General features: G+C 43.0%; 1 protein-coding gene across 4 annotated transcripts in view; it reads right to left on the bottom strand.

The window, feature by feature from the left end:
- Window positions 1-13,030, bottom strand: part of BAIAP2 (BAR/IMD domain containing adaptor protein 2) — a 137,401-nt gene extending 124,371 nt beyond the window's left edge. For 2 of the 4 annotated variants that reach the window (XM_083598782.1, XM_083598783.1), the window contains exon 1: window positions 12,798-13,030. In XM_083598782.1, coding sequence (XP_083454908.1) covers window positions 12,798-12,875 — 78 coding nt within the window. In that variant the 5' untranslated portion in view covers window positions 12,876-13,030. The remainder of the gene's footprint in view (window positions 1-12,797) is intronic. The other 2 variants (XM_083598784.1, XM_083598785.1) reach the window with 2 other exon arrangements.
- Between the last annotated feature and the right edge of the window lie 218 nt (window positions 13,031-13,248).

Below are 13,248 nucleotides of genomic sequence, written 5' to 3'. Positions count from 1 at the left end.
CAAAGTTTTTTGTTTTTTTTAAAAAAGACTTTCTGCCAGTGATGAGATGGGCGGAGATAAACCCACATCATGGATCCCAATTCTTTCCTATGGGAGAAAGGAAAAGAAGTATTGAAATGTATTAGTACAGGAATGGGAAACCCGTGGCTGTCTAGATGCTGCTAGACTACAACTCCCATCATTCTTGACCATAATCTATGTTGGCTGGGACTAATGGTGGTTGGATGCAGACCAAAGGAGTGCCCACCTGGCTGGATCAGGCCAAAGGCCCACCTTGACCAGCTTTCTCCTCCAAACGGCAGCTGGCCTAGAACATCTTTCAGCAACTCTACAGCGGAAGACTGCAATAGGGGTGGGGAACTGGATTTGACCAGTGGGCCAGATTCTTATCCTGACCAATCCTCACAGCCAAGTGTCACAAGCAGGCAGAGCTGCCCACCAGCAAATCAACCAGTGCCATAATGCCACCAGAAATCAAGCTGTGTGGGCCGTGGAATTCCTGCTTTGGAGGAGGGTTTTGTGTGTTTGAGCCCCATGTTGAGCAAAATATTCTTGTATTGCAGCAGGGAGTTCAACTGATAACTTTCAGGGTCCCTTCCAACTCTACCATTTGATGATTCCTTCTCTACAAATCCAGGATTTTATGATTCCAGGAATAACTGGAGAGCCTTGGGCTCCTCATCCCAGGATTAGTGGATTGACTTTTGTCAGTCCTCATCCATCCATTTTAGTACAAGCAAAACACCGAGCAAAAATTTGTTAGCAGATAATTAAGCCAAAATGCAAAGTGGACCATATCACAACACAGAATGTGGCATTCCTAGTGATGCAGCCATACCCTTTTTCACCCCAACCATCCTCAGCCATTATATTTGCATAACATTTCCTGGGATGAGCACAGTTTCAGCCAGAGGCATGAAGGGGTGATCATAAAGCATGACATATACAAAGTGGCATAACTATAGCCTGGGGGCAGGGGCGGGCTCTCTTCTGTCAACCTGCATATCCCCCTCTAGCTGCCAGGATGTGACAGCCACCCACCGTTCTAATTTAGCTTCATTTGAAAAAGAATCTCTCTTCTTCCCTCTGGACTTTGAGATAATAAGGCAATCAGCTGTTTTGCTTGGGCTGACATTTACTGCATCTGATGTGCAGCAAGTCATGATCAGGAATTCTGGCTACACTCATCCAAAGCAAAGAAAGATTAAGTGGAAAGATGAAGGTTTTTTCCAAATAAATGCCAGGATGAAGCAGCCCACTGCTCTTAACACGTGAAAATGTCTTATTTTCAAAGTCAAACTGGGTAGAAGTTTCCAATAATGGCAAAGCTGAGATATAGCTCCCTGAACAGACCATTAAATTACAAACTTATTATGAAGGGTGGGGGTCATTTTCCTACTCTTAATTCTGGGTATACATAATATATAACCCCCAATGTTGTGATTATACTCACACAAAACTCCAGTACACTTTTAAACATTGTGAATAGGATGACGAATTCGCATCTCTCCTTGGTGTACATTTCTGATGCGCTGCAGATGCAAATTTTCAGAAAGCACCAGCAGAGGTGATAAGACTCCTATCGGTGCCACAATGCTATCTGTTCCGTTACAAAGAAGTCCACCAGGATGAGTCACAGTAGAGGGGGAGGTGGGATTACGTTGGCGGTAGGTGCCAAGCTTTCTCCATCTCCCCCTGTAATTATTCCACATGTGTAGGCAAGCCAATTGTGGTGGCAGCAGTGGTGAAGGGGAGGCTGACAGCTCCTTCCACTATCTCATTAAGTGTAATCATTCTGAGGGAGAGCTCTGGTAATCGCAGTTCTCTAGAATCAGAGCCGTTTTAAGAAGGGTGGCTTAGGAAAGACTACCATGCGGAAGCAGAAAGCTGAAGCTCATCTGATATGTGCAATGATACGTGCTGCAGAAAGCAGCTGGTTTCCTAACTGCATCCCCAACAGAGGAGGGAAGGCAGCTAGGTATTGCTGTAGCCTTCCTTAGAATACCAGGTTCAGCTACAGCATAGTTAAAGGTAAAGGGACCCCTGACAATTAAGTCCAGTCGCGGACGAGTCTGGGGTTGCGGCGCTCATCTCGCTTTACAGGCTGAGGGAGCCGCCGTTTGTCCGCTTCCACAGACAGTTTTTCCAGGTCATGTGGCCAGCATGACTAAGCCGCTTCTGGCAAAGCCAGAGCAGCGCACGGAAACGCCGTTTACCTTCCCACCGGAGTGGTACCTATTTATCTACTTGCAACTGCTAGGTTGGCAGGAGCAGGGACCGAACAACGGGAGCTCACCCGGTCGCGGGGATTCGAACCGCCAACCTTAGTGAGCACTACATGGGAGAAGCGAGACCAGTAGACCAGGAGTCAACATGGGCCTTTGTCATTTTGGGAATATGCTCCAAACCACACCAAAGGCAACAATCAAATATACTGTATGTAGAAGTGCCTTTTCTTCCATCCATGTACAACATTTAACTTTTGCTTCTGCAACTTATCATTGGAACACAAGAGAAAGAACATATAGGTGTATTTGATGGAGGAGCATAGCACAGTACTGGCTAAGCCAAATCAAACAGAACACATGAAGAGTTTGGAGAGCATAAAAGAATAACAGTAGCCAAAAACTCTAATAGAGATAGAGTCAAACCTTCTGTTCTCTCTAGCATTCCTGATCCTGGAGACCCATGCTAAGGTCCATGAATTGATTCCACCAAGGTCTTAATAGGACCACTGTTGGGGGGGCGAGAAAAGGGGGTGATATACGCTAGATCTTGCTAGATTAAACAGACTTCAGAGCAAAGGGTCAGGAGAACTGCTGAAAGATCCCACATTACACCATTTACACAAGATTGTCTTCCCTCTCTAGAATGATCAGCTATTGATAAAAATCGAGCTGATGTCACTCAATATAGAAAGATTACTGTATGAAGAGACCATCTAGGTATCCTTGCCATACCATGGATTTCTGAACGCAGCTATCCAAGTGAAGCAATCAACCCTAGAAGGCATACCACGACCAAATGCTATCATGATAAATGGAAAGCCAAGAGCAAGATGAAATGCAACAGATTACCGGAAACAGACAAATTCACTGCCAATCTAACAAGCTTAGAAGAGAACTTTCCATCTGGCAAGCTGCACATTCTGTTCCTACTTCCTGTAGAAGTTAGGATCACCCTTATGGCTTGCATAAGTTGGATCTGTTAGTCTTTCTGACTGAAACCATACTCACTAAAGCTTATGGTGATTTCCAACCAGAAGAAAAGATGTTCCACAAAGGAGTCCTATAGATGACTATGCAGTTGGGGAAAATGGCTTTCTCTTTAAGATCAAAATATTGGGTAGTATTCAACTAGGTTTTAACTAAAGGTAGACCCATTGAAATTAATGAGAAGTTAATGGATTTAACTAAGGGCTCGTCTACATTTTCGCTTGTCCCTTGCCTAGAAAGTACGGGTCCAAGTGATTTTCCACTTTGTCACATGCTTTCTAGGCACAGGTCTGAGCAGTTCTGCCTTTGCCCCACTGCTTTCCCCCGAGAAAACACACTCTTTAGTGCAAAATTGGAACAAATGGCAATCCTCTGAAAACCCAGTTGCTGCTTGGTCTAATTTGGCAGCAAGGCAAACGGAGGTGTGGATATGCCCAAAGTTAGATTCATTAATTTCAATGGGTCTGCTTTGAAGAAAACATAATTGAATATCACCCGCTGCTTCCTTCCTGATTTCCAGTCTTTACCTCAGAAGTGTCAGTAGTTATTCACTCTCTGCTCTTATAAAACCTACACTATGGCACACCCGCAACAGGTCCCGGCCACATATCTAACACACCCAGAAAGAGAAGAGCTCTCATTAGAACATAACAAACAGCATTCACAAAGTGTCAATGGATTACAAAATGCAGGGTTTATTTTTAACTCTTTTTAATTCCCTGACAAACATATGACATGAACGTGTGAATCTCATTCAGAAAAAAACTGGAATACCATCACATAAGAACTGGTAGCAAATTCCATCTTTACCACCTTTTGCAATTAGATAAACATAGCTTTTTAAGTCGTCATTAAACTTCAGAGAGCATGCACTCTGGAGAAGAACACCAACTCCTCCTTATATTTGCCTGTATTATCTTAAGAACCTTTTTTAAAGGAATTACATAAAGGACATAGTTTGGCCAGAGCTGATTAACTGCTTTGGGTGACAGATACACCGATGCTAGCAGAGGCAAATATGAGAATTAGTGTCCAACAATATGTGGAGGGCCACAGGTTTCCTACTTTCCAGTTTAAACAGATTTGAATTATTTATTTTTAAAGTAGCAGAACAGCTATAGCATGAGAAACAAAGACAAATCTCTATGCATATAATTGCTCACACACTAGGCAGAACAATGTAAGTCAAGACATCCTTTAGTTTGAATATTTGGCGGCAAATATATCAGGGTGCCATGGAACCATGGACACCAAACAAAGACACCAAACAAAATAATGGTCTTGAATGAGTTTCTCACATGCTCTATTTCATGGCTGGATGGCTATTCTTAGCTTTGAAGCGGAAATAAAATTGTGCCAAATCCTGGAGCCATTTGCATTATTCTCCAAAAAAACCAAAAAAACCCCAACAACTGGAGTTCAGACAAAAGGTGTGGAACTATTACCTTATACCCCAAAACTTGCACATATTACGAGGTGCAATATTACAAAAGACTGGGGTTTCTTTTGATCTTCCTAACCAATATGGACTAAGAACGGAAAGTGTCTTTGCTTTTTATAATTATCATCTGCCATGTTACTGCACCAAATTCATCATCTTTTGTTGAAATCTGTTCCTGTACTTAACATGCATAAATAGCAGAAGAAGAAAGCAAACAGGACTTTCACACAGTAAGCCAAACCTGAGCATTTCAACAGCCCCCTATTATTGGCTGAAGTCCAATCACTGTGTTACAGTACAAACAAGTTCATGGATTTGACCCTCAGTGCATTACACTCAATGTTCTATCAGCTATGTTTCAGGCATGCTGTAAACTTCCAAAGTGTATACGATCATGAACAGCAGATGGTTGTAGACATTGCCTTTCAAACTGTAAATCTGATGATTTCAGAGAAATATCAACAACTAGAAGAAAAAAAATGATGGAAGGATGCTGTTGATTCCAGCTCAGACCTCCCCTTCTTCTGTTAAGTATTTTGCTTAACCTTTTAACTTCCATTCCTAACTGTAACCAAAACTACAAAAGGGGAACTGTCCCTGCCTACATTCCCTGCCCAAACTGCCTCTGAGAGAGTGGGGAAAACCCAAAGAAAAGCATGCAAGAGAGAAGAGAGGGTGGGTCATTCCATCTGGCAAACAGAAAAGCTTGCACTGATGGAACAATGGTCAAAGTGCTACACTGAATTCCTCCCATGTACATTACATTACTCTGTAAAGTACCATGTATGGCTAATGACAGAGCAGAAGCAACAATTGGTATGTCCCCATCTTTAACAGCCTGGAAGAAACTAAAACTGAACATTGGGCTAAGGGAGAATATTTTGGATGGGTGTTACTGTATACCTAAATTGTAGAGTTGGAAGGTACCCTAAGAGTGATCTGGTCCAACCCCTGCAATGCAGGAATCTCAGCTAAAGCATCCATGATAGATGGCCATCCAACCTCTGCTTAAAAACCTCCACGGAAGGAGAGTCAACCACCTCCCGACGGAGTCCATGCCACTGTTGAGCAGTTCTTACTGTCAGAAAGTTCTTTCTGATGTTTAGTCAGAATCTCATTGCTTGTAATTTGGATCCATTGGTTTGGGTCCTAGGTTCTGGAGCAGGTGCTTGCTCCATCCTCCATGTGACAGCCCTTTAGATATTTGAAGATGACTATCATGTTTACCAGGCTAAACATACCCAACTCCCTCAACTGTTCCTCATAAGGTTTGGTTTCCAGACCCTTGATCATCTTGGTTGCCCTCCTCTGAATGCCCTTCCAGCATGTCAATACCCTTCTTAAATTGTGGGACCCAGTTTGGTGTCACCTGCAGATTTGTTGAGCATCTGCTCAATACCATCATCAAAGTTGTTTATAAAGATGTTGAACAACAATAAGCTCAGGACAGAACCTTGTGGCATCCCTTGTGTCACTTTTTTCTAGGATGTTGAGGAACCATTAGTGAGCACTCTTAGGTGGATTTGAAGCTGGTTAACTGGCCAAACCCAGTTTGTGAAACCCATGCTGGGTCTTAGTAATGACAGCATCCTTTTCTAAGTGTTCACAGACCGGCTTTTTAATTATCTGTTCTAGGACTTTTCCTGGTATCGATGTCAAGCTCACTGGTCAATAGTTAGCTAGGCCTAGATCATTTCAAACACTGCGAAAGATCCTTTCATTTGTAGCACTAATCACTATACACAGTGCTACAAATTCATTAGCTTTACTTAATAGGTTAGAACCTTATTTGTGAAATCTGCTGTCATTTCAACCACATCCAATTTAATTGTTCAAAAGAATCTTGTACACTGGAAGAGTGATGTGAATTCTCTGATGGCACAATCCAGTGAACGTCTACTTGGGAATCAGCCCCACTGAATTCAGTGGGTCTTACTAAAATGTAAACATGCACAGGATTGAAGTCCCTGCAATCCAAGCCCAACAGAGATTGAAAGGTGATGGAGTTCTTCTTCCATACAATGGCCCTGCCTAGGTTTCCCTTTTTTATTATTTGTGGTAGAGAAGCTGTAGGCAATTCGCCCCTCTGATCCCAGTACAAAGATAGAATAAAGGGAGGCAAATAATTCTTAGAAATCTGCATCTGAAATAATTCCAGTCCTTGCCAACACGACAAGGACAAGAAAGATCACAATAGCCCTGTTCCTGAACTCCCAGAGAAATTGTTACCTTTGCTGCAAACATGCCATTAGCACAGCTCTTCAAAAGACAACAACTTTAACAGCAGCGACTATAATTCAGAAGCAATGGCCCTCAGAGGCCCCGGTGTTTTATTATTTCAGAGGACGGGCCGAATCCAGTTTACTTGTTCAGCTACATTTCTCTTCCTGTTCGCTTAGCTTAAGCACTCACAATCTTCAAGTCACCCAACTTGCCCCAGCTCACTTATTAGGGCAATCTTTCAACAAGAGACCATTCATTCAGACCGCAAGTGAAGAGTCTGCCAACATGATCTCCAACACAAGCTTAACCGTTTTTTATGTAACTGGGACTAAAAATGTTTCAGCAAGCAGCAGCAGGGGTTTGATTAAATTTAAAACATGTCCCCATTAAGGCACAAGAGAACAAAGAGGTGTTGCTTCAGAATTAGCCTGCTATACATTAGAAAATAATCATCCTGGCCACAAATGCCATTGTGAGCTGTTACAGACAGGGTTAGGAGAAGATCTATGTAATCATGTAACTGATCCACATTTAGCCCCTTATATGTTTACTGAACCTTCTGAAATGTAATGGTGGAATATTTAAAATGCAGTCAAACCAACAACTCATGTTTTGCTAAATAAGGCACATGATAGGAGCTGAAGTTCACAAAAGTTTTTCTATAAACTTGCTAGAGGGGGAGGACATAGCTATATATTCTCCTACCTCCCTGGGCACCCCCTCTTCCTCTTCATCTCCTTCAGCTCTGCCAGCAATGCGAGAGCAACTGCTAAGTCTGAGCTACACGCCCAGTCTACATTTTAAGATAGACTTAAGTGCGTCTTTGTAACCGAATTACCATTTTAAGCCTGCCTGAACAAAGCTGCTGTATCTGTTACTCTTCAACAAAGAACACTTGCACTGTGTGTAAATGTTATTTTTACTTTTTACAATACTTGTTTGTGTAATTGTTGTTTTCAGGGGGAGAAAAGGGGGAAATCCAGTCTGCCTTAAAGCATCCTGGATTACTTAAACTAAAAGGCTAAAAACTAACCTATCTTAGCTTCCCTTTTAAGATGCAAAGGGATGGCACCCTGTTGAACTTGCAAACGTGAGGAAGGAAGGGTAACATCTAATAAATATATCTTCTCCTAGCATCTATTCACACCCCAACAGTAGTAAGTATTGCATAGTGTCTCCCGTATTCTCCTCTTGTACAGAATGCCTCACCTATGTCCCTTCTACTAACAACTGGCCATGCAAACTAACAGGGAATCCAAGGCTATGCACGCATCATGTAGTACTGCATCAAGAGACCCACTGGTGCAGTATAATGAGTAAGTCTGATTTGGAAAATCCCTAGTTCAAATCTTGTTCTTGGGTAAACGTCTCTTAAACTCAGCTTTTACCCACCAGCAATTTGTGACTTATAGTGTTGGCCTACTGTACACTTGCCAAGAATTACGCAGCTATGACAAACAGGTCTAAATACTTTAAACACACTTTACAAATGCTAAATTACCATCTATCATCATTAACACAGGGATACACCCAAAGGTAACATCCACTGAAGTTCTTTTGAAAATTAGTTGCCCATGAAAGGGAGCCAAGAGGAAATGTGTTGTAAGAGGACACAAACCACGGACAACAGTGAGGTCACTTGTGAAGATGTGTTCATAAAGTTAGAGAAATTAATGAACAAGTGGTAACTGCCCAAAAGAGAGCTCCTTCCAGCATGTCCAGAGGGATGTAACCTCATGCTCTGTGTAGTTCAGAGAATATCTGTGGTATTTGCATAGCCTTCCTAGTTGTCGTAGGCATTGCCATAGTGCTTACCTCTCTTCTGTCCATCTACCATATACCATGTAGTTGTCTACAGCTGTTTTTAATAAACATTACTACATAAATGCGTTTGTGTTTGGTTTGCAACTGGGTCTCTCAGCTCCAGGCTCAACGCTACCAGTGCTGACAATACAATTGAATTATCACAACTATTGCCATGGAGTGTGAAGTGACCAGATCCTACCAATGAAAACAACTTGTGAAATGCATAATGGGGCTGTTTTTCAGCAGAAACTACACTAGTCAAGTGTAATGACACACTTTGGTTGCTAGTATAAAAAAAGGACAGCATGTGGATGGTTGTTAACAGTACTTGTGCCGGGAGACAAGCATTTTGAAGTTTACAGCAAGCATATCCAACTAATTTTTCCTATAATTAAAGAAGGATTCTTGACTCTTCAAGATACAGATGTGGCAGCCTAGTATTAGATAGATTTGAGTTAAGAACAAACACAATATTCTGTACTTGGCAAGTGAGGCAGAAACACCCCTCTTTTGCCTCACTAGCTGCAAAGCAGCAGTGACACATAATTGTGCTGCGGTTCCAGACTCCTAAACAAACAAAAGGTTCATTCCCAATATCACACAGAGCTCTCTGTAGCTAGACCAGTCCTCCAGTAAGCCAGGGTTGGAAAATCTGTGACCCTTCAGGTGTTGGTGGACTTCAACACCCATCATCCCCAGCCATTGGCCATGCTAGCTGGGGCTAATGGGATATGGAGGGTTATAGGTCCACCCCCTCCATCATCTCCAATGTAAGCCATTGGCAGATCCCATAGCTATCATCAGACTCTTTATGGACGAGGGGATGTATATACCGCATGCCTATGGCTGTAAAAGTAGAATTTCATCCCATCCAAAGAGCTGCTTAGGTCCATGCATTGGCCATTCTTCTTTGAACAGTTTCCATATCACAAGCAGCTTTCGAAATTCCCGCCCCCACCCCCAGTTTCAAAGGCACTTTGCCATGCAGCTTGGGACAGTCTGAGAGGATTACTTCCATGGCTGTTTGGATCCTGATTAATCTATGAAACAAAGAAATTTATCAGCCTGTTCATAACAATAATAATGTGCGAGGGGAAGGGGAAAATGAGTGGGAGATGGATTCGCTCTCTCAACAAATAAATAATTTTCAGTGGCTAAGGATGGCTCTCATATATCAAGCAATGCACAAAGGTGGGGCACAAGAGAGAGAAAAATGACAAGAAAGGCAGCTTTAAGACATCCTGCAAGATTAAATGGTGCGAGCCTAATAATTGAGGCACTTCATGCTTTTCACAGATAACTTAATGTTGTAATCATTTAAAGAGAGGAACAGAGACTGCAGAGACTGACCCCAGACAATAGTGCAACTGGCTCTAGTTTAATGCATGAGAGCCCGCATTACATTCTCAAGTTAGCAAGACTTTATTAAGAGTTGCTCATAAGGCCTAGTGGAGCAGAACCATTTTAATTTACCCTCGTTCTTACAGCAGAATAATATTTTCAGTTAGCTGTCAAACTCAAAAGATAGGGAGAGGGGAAATATTTCAGAGCTTCACTAATCCCCAACAGAACCACAGCCATAGAACTAATTACGGTCATAACAATAAGGTTGCTTGTGGAAGTGTGCCTAACTTAAAAACAAAGGCCAAGGGTATTTCAAAGCATATAAAAATTGGCCCAAATTAGCCACTCTCAAGACAAACATGGAATCTGATATAGGTCAGCTTCAGCCCCCCTTTGAGCCTTTATGACAAAACGGAAACTGCTCCATTGTCTCTGGGTGCCATTGGGAGCAAGGGGACAGGATCAAATATTTACATTAGAAATTCCAATACTCCATGCTCCATGCGCAACACAGGAGGTACACTTCTTGTTCCAGATGATATGATGCCAGAAGCACTACATCAACAACACCATCTGTACTCATAGGTGACAATTCCTGCATCTGAAATATGTGCAGGTGGGAGAACATTTACGTGTGGCATAGGCATTGGGGAAATCAGGCTTGCACTGTGCAACAGCACCTCTACTATTTTATTTTTTTAAAAAAAACAGAACACCATGTACATATGCCTTGGGACAGCAGATTTTGAACAACTGCCCAGAAATTATCAAGTAACTGGTGTGTGTTTACTGAGGGACACGTGCTTTTGAATGGCATGATATTTAACTAGATATTATCCCAGCATAAGTGAACATAATATTGGCCAATTTTGTATGACAATATCTGAAAATAACACACACAGAGACACATACACGTACGTTAAGGGCCTCTATCAATCCAGGGCCCCTTTAACTCAAGTAGTTCTTTCTTTCTATTGTTCTTCGTTTACTTAAACAGACTCAAACATTTTACATGAGCCAGGAGATTAAATCTTAGGATAAAAAGGAAAGTGTGACATTATTTAAAGCAAGAAACAGTTTATTTAGGTACCACCTGCCTCCATCTAATATACCACGCTGATTTGACCTAGCAGAGAAGTAGTTTAGCAAAGGAACATTTATAATTAAAACTATTCAACAGAAGCCTTAGAATATCTACTTAGAAAGCCATGAACAGCTGCAAAGAACTACAAGTCTCCAAATTCAGAAGAACCCAACAGTTTCAGAGTTAAAGACACCCTAGCAAATCGATGGATCTCTCTAGAATTAATGGAAAGATCATGTCTGAAGATGCACTTAAAATTTTTAAGCCGTACAAAACACATATACCTGTACTCAGGGGAAGATAATCCTGATTTCTTCTCCATTCTCATCTATTCTCTTTCCTCTGTTACAGGCTGCAATCCTGCGCACATTTACCTTGGCATGACTAACACTGAAATGAGTAGGACCGACTTCCAAGTAAGTCAAGGATTGTGTATAGGATTATTTTGTGAATTATCCTTTGTGAATTACCCTTGCCCAGGATAGGAACTGCCAAGAATCTAATATAGGAGACCAGGTTTACATATAAGAGAAAAAAGTTAATTCTTTTTTTTAAAAAAAGACTCCTACACACAAGTCACCTGTCAGCTCTGCCCTTACATAAGACATCTTCCTATACCCATTTTAGAACAAAACCAATTTGTTTCCCCTATTTAGAAAGCAAGAAGGGGGGGGGGGATAGGCCAAACATGTTAGCATGGGAGGGAAGGAACCTTATTTAAAAATGAATAAACAGTACTTTCATAATAATAATTGACAAAGAGAAAGCAAATTACTGCTTCAGGCCAATCTAACTAGCATTAGCCAGTCGGAATAATAAGTTAAGATACTGGTATTTGCCCTACAAACAGGGATTCTTTTGAAACAAATCCAGTACTGTACTAAAAACAAACTCATTTTGAAAAAAAGGGGGTTAGGAGAAAAGTTGCTGGTTTGCTTTTTTGTTTTTGCTTTTTTGTTTTTTTTTTTAAATAAATGACTCTCCTATTTGGGGCTCTTTTTCTCCGGGGAAGTGTACAACACACACTTCTCACCAAGTGCTTTACAAAACTCTCTCGCCTTAGGAAGTATGATATTCTAGCCATCTCCACCTTATAACCTCAGAGGAAAGCAGTATTAAATTAAGGAGTTCGAGACAGGATTGGGGCGGCGGGGGAAGGAGCTTCCCGTAGTTACAAAACGATCAGTATAAAGAGGACTATCTCCACACTTGGACGGATACAGAAGGCGGCAACCAAGGCACTCTTGTTATGCAAGCCAGGTGTTTTAAAATCATTTGTTTCCAGGGCAAAAGAAAAGGAGGGTTAGAAACACCTGGTGCATCCCCAGGATAAATGAAATAACTAGAAATTCGATTGGGGTTGGGGAAAGAGAAGAGAAAAGAAATGTAGGTGAGAAGAGGGAGGAAGCGAGGAAAGCTACAATATCTTGCAACAGGTGAGTGCCACTCGGCAAGGCACACAAAGCAAAGCTGGCATGCAGCGCCAGCCCCGCTACCAGCCAGCGGCAGGGGGAAGGTGTGCGCAAAACGGGGAGTCCCGGTGCAGCTGAAGGGGGAGCAGGGAGAGGGAAAGGAAGAGGCTCGGAAGATGAAAGGCTGCTCCAGAAGCAAACAGTGCAGTGCAACGGAATGCAACGCTGACCTCCCCCGCACCCCCCGAGAGCTCCGGACGCTCAGATCTTACCTTGTAGACATTCTCGGTGATCCGATGCACCTCCTCCGAGCGCGACATGACGGTGCCGGGGGCTCCGGGAAGCACCATAGACCAAGGCAGGGGCCGCAGAGCTCAAGCCGAGAGCAGCGCGGGAGAAACCGGGAACGCTGCAGCTAAGATCCGAGTACGTTGCAGCGCGGCAGGGAAAGGCGCCGACGCTTTTATACCGCCTCCCAGAAGCCAGGCTCATCCCACGGCAAGCCGCCTCCGCCTCCGCCCGCCCCCGGCCCCGCCTGCTCTTGTATTGCTCTGCCCTGGCGGCAGCCTCTAGGAGCGCAGCCGGGGAAAGGCGGGGAATGGGGAAGGAAGGCGGGTGGTGGGTGGGAGCGAGAGGCAGGGCTGGGGCAGCGAAGGGGCCGCGGGAAAGGACGGGCGGGAATCGCCGCTACCGGGTGTTGCTGGCACAAAAGCACACACATTC

This window comes from Podarcis filfolensis (assembly GCF_964270895.1).
Source record: "Podarcis filfolensis genome assembly, chromosome: 2".
NCBI classification, from domain to species: domain Eukaryota; kingdom Metazoa; phylum Chordata; class Lepidosauria; order Squamata; family Lacertidae; genus Podarcis; species Podarcis filfolensis.
The sequence above is the reverse complement of the archived record's forward strand: the minus strand, read 5'-3'. Positions and strand labels throughout refer to the sequence as shown.